Source organism: Tupaia chinensis, unplaced genomic scaffold (assembly GCF_000334495.1).
Source record: "Tupaia chinensis unplaced genomic scaffold, TupChi_1.0 Scaffold149501_1, whole genome shotgun sequence".
In the NCBI taxonomy this organism is placed as follows: domain Eukaryota; kingdom Metazoa; phylum Chordata; class Mammalia; order Scandentia; family Tupaiidae; genus Tupaia; species Tupaia belangeri.
In genome coordinates this window covers 3556566-3559252 of record NW_006209345.1, presented here as the reverse complement: position 1 = coordinate 3559252, position 2687 = coordinate 3556566, and the positions used below count along the sequence as shown (strand labels likewise).

Genomic DNA, 2687 nt, shown 5'->3' with positions numbered 1-2687 from the left:
CCCGCGCCCCCTGAGCGACACCACCAGGTGAGGGAGCCGCGGGGGGCAGCGCGGGGGCCAGCAGGGTAGGGGCCGCGGGCCCTGCGTACGGTTTGGGGTGCCTTCCCCTGAGGGGGAAGGGATGACGCGGAGTGGTGTTGGGGGAGGCGGCTGGCGATTCCAGGGGACGCTAGGAAAAGGAAGTTCCGGGACCCTCCCTGCTCCTGGCCCACCTCCGCTTCCTGCCTTATGCCTCACCTTGTCCTCAGAGTCCGGACTCTCCCTAACAGCTTGGGAAATGTGACCTTTACACTGGGGGGGCCTGTCCCTGCAGGCCCCCAAGCCTTCGCACATCCCTGGAGGCTCCCTTGGGCCTCTGACCTAACCCTTCCCCAGCCAGGCTCTTGAGCTGGCTCCTAGGACTGTGCCCTGGGCACAAGTGGGCACCTGCGCCAGCCCCACCTGTGCCTGCCCCACCTGTGCCCGGGCTGTGCCCTTTTCTACAGGGCGCTCACCATGGCCCCACCACTTCTGCTGTTGCTGCTGGCCAGTGGAGCAGCTGCCTGCCCACTGCCCTGTGTCTGCCAGAATCTGTCGGAGTCGCTGAGCACCCTTTGTGCCCACCGAGGCCTGCTGTTTGTGCCACCCAACGTGGACCGGCGCACAGTGGAGCTGAGACTGGCTGACAACTTCATCCAGGCCCTGGGGCCACCTGACTTCCGCAACATGACTGGGCTGGTGGACCTGACGCTATCCCGCAATGCCATCACTCGCATTGGGGCCCGCGCCTTTGGGGACCTGGAGAGCCTGCGTTCCCTGCACCTGGATGGCAACAGGCTGGTGGAACTGGGCACTGGCAGCCTGCGGGGGCCCGTCAATCTGCAGCACCTCATCCTCAGCGGCAACCAACTGGGCCGCATCGCGCCAGGGGCCTTTGACGACTTCCTGGACAGCCTGGAGGACCTGGACCTGTCCTACAACAACCTCCGGCAGGTGCCCTGGGCTGGCATCGGGGCCATGCCAGCCCTGCACACCCTGAACCTGGACCACAACCTCATTGACGCGCTTCCTCCGGGTGCGTTCGCCCAGCTGGGGCAGCTCTCCCGCCTTGACCTCACCTCCAACCGCCTGGCCACACTGGCGCCTGACCCACTCTTCTCCCGGGGGCGGGACGCGGAGGCCTCCCCTGCCCCCCTGGTGCTGAGCTTCAGCGGGAACCCCCTGCACTGCAACTGTGAGCTGCTGTGGCTGCGGCGGCTGGCCCGGCCTGATGACCTGGAGACGTCCGGCCTGGCTGGCCGCTACTTCTGGGCGGTGCCCGAGGGCGAGTTCTCCTGTGAGCCGCCCCTCATTGCCCGCCACACGCAGCGCCTCTGGGTGCTGGAAGGCCAGCGGGCCACGCTGCGGTGCCGGGCGCTTGGCGACCCTGTGCCTACCATGCACTGGGTTGGCCCTGATGACCGCCTGGTTGGCAACTCCTCCCGAGCCCGGGCTTTCCCCAACGGAACCCTGGAGATTGGGGTGACAGGCGCTGGGGATGCAGGGGGCTACACGTGCATCGCCACCAACCCTGCGGGTGAGGCCACAGCCCGAGTAGAACTGCGGGTTCTGGCTTTGCCCCATGGTGGGAATGCCAGTGCTGAGGGGGGCCACCCCGGGCCCTCGGACATTGCTGCCTCGGCTCGCACTGCAGCCGAAGGAGAGGGGACTCTGGAGTCAGAGCCAGCTGTGCAGGTGACAGAGGTGACTGCCACTTCAGGGCTGGTGAGCTGGGGGCCAGGGCGGCCAGCTGATCCCGTGTGGATGTTCCAGATCCAGTACAACAGCAGTGAGGACGAGACCCTCATCTACCGGTGAGGACGCGCACTTGGCTCTGCTGCCATCCCTCTGGTCTCTGCTCCCCTCTCGGGCCCTTATATCCCCCTCAGCATTTGAGCTCGTAGTAGTGGCTGGGCCTGGCCGCCGGGGGTGCATTGGGGCTGCAGGGGAAGAGGAGCTGTCTGGCTCAGGTGGGCAGGTCTGACATGGCTCAAACCGGGTTCCTTATTTGTCTCCCCTCCCCCACCCAAACCCTGCATGCTTCCCAGCTTGCCTGGGCCTGGGTGTCATCACACATACCCATCTGTTCCCTGGCACTGGCTCCTGCCCCACACGCACCTGTCTTTGCTTCTCTGCCTTCATCAAGGAACACAAGACCTGTGTGGAGTCTAGAGGAGGGGGGCTTAGAGCTAGAGCCTGGAAGCAGGGCTGGGTATTGGGGATCTGTGAAAGGGGCTGCAGGTTTGGGCTGTGGGGACACAGCTGGTTAGACCCAGCCCTGGCACGCTGACAACCTGCTCTTGCCCTCAGGATCGTCCCAGCCTCCAGCCACCACTTCCTGCTCAAGCACCTGGTTCCCGGGGCCGACTATGACCTCTGCCTGCTGGCCCTGTCACCTGCTGCTGGGCCCTCCGACCTCACGGCCACCAGGCTGCTGGGCTGTGCCCACTTCTCCACACTGCCAGCCACGCCTCTGTGCCATGCCCTGCAGGCCCATGTACTGGGCGGGACCCTGACCGTGGCTGTGGGGGGTGTGCTGGTGGCTGCCTTACTGGTCTTCACTGTGGCCTTGCTGGTTCGGGGCCGGGGGGCCGGGAATGGCCGCCTCCCCCTCAAGCTCAGTCACGTGCAATCCCAGACCAATGGAGGCCCCAGTCCCACCACCAAGA

At 65.9% G+C, this 2687-nt stretch overlaps 2 protein-coding genes across 2 annotated transcripts in view; one reads left to right on the top strand and one right to left on the bottom strand.

Annotated features, from left to right (window-relative positions):
- The window catches only part of PC (pyruvate carboxylase), a gene marked incomplete in the record, with an annotated part of 120815 nt that overhangs the window by 9891 nt on the left and 108237 nt on the right, over positions 1-2687 (bottom strand).
- Positions 7-2687, top strand: part of LRFN4 (leucine rich repeat and fibronectin type III domain containing 4) — a 3277-nt gene continuing 596 nt past the window's right edge. Inside the window, exons 1-2 of the mRNA XM_006171309.3 lie at positions 7-1832; positions 2329-2687. Coding sequence (XP_006171371.1) covers positions 496-1832; positions 2329-2687 — 1696 coding nt within the window. The 5' untranslated portion in view covers positions 7-495. The remainder of the gene's footprint in view (positions 1833-2328) is intronic.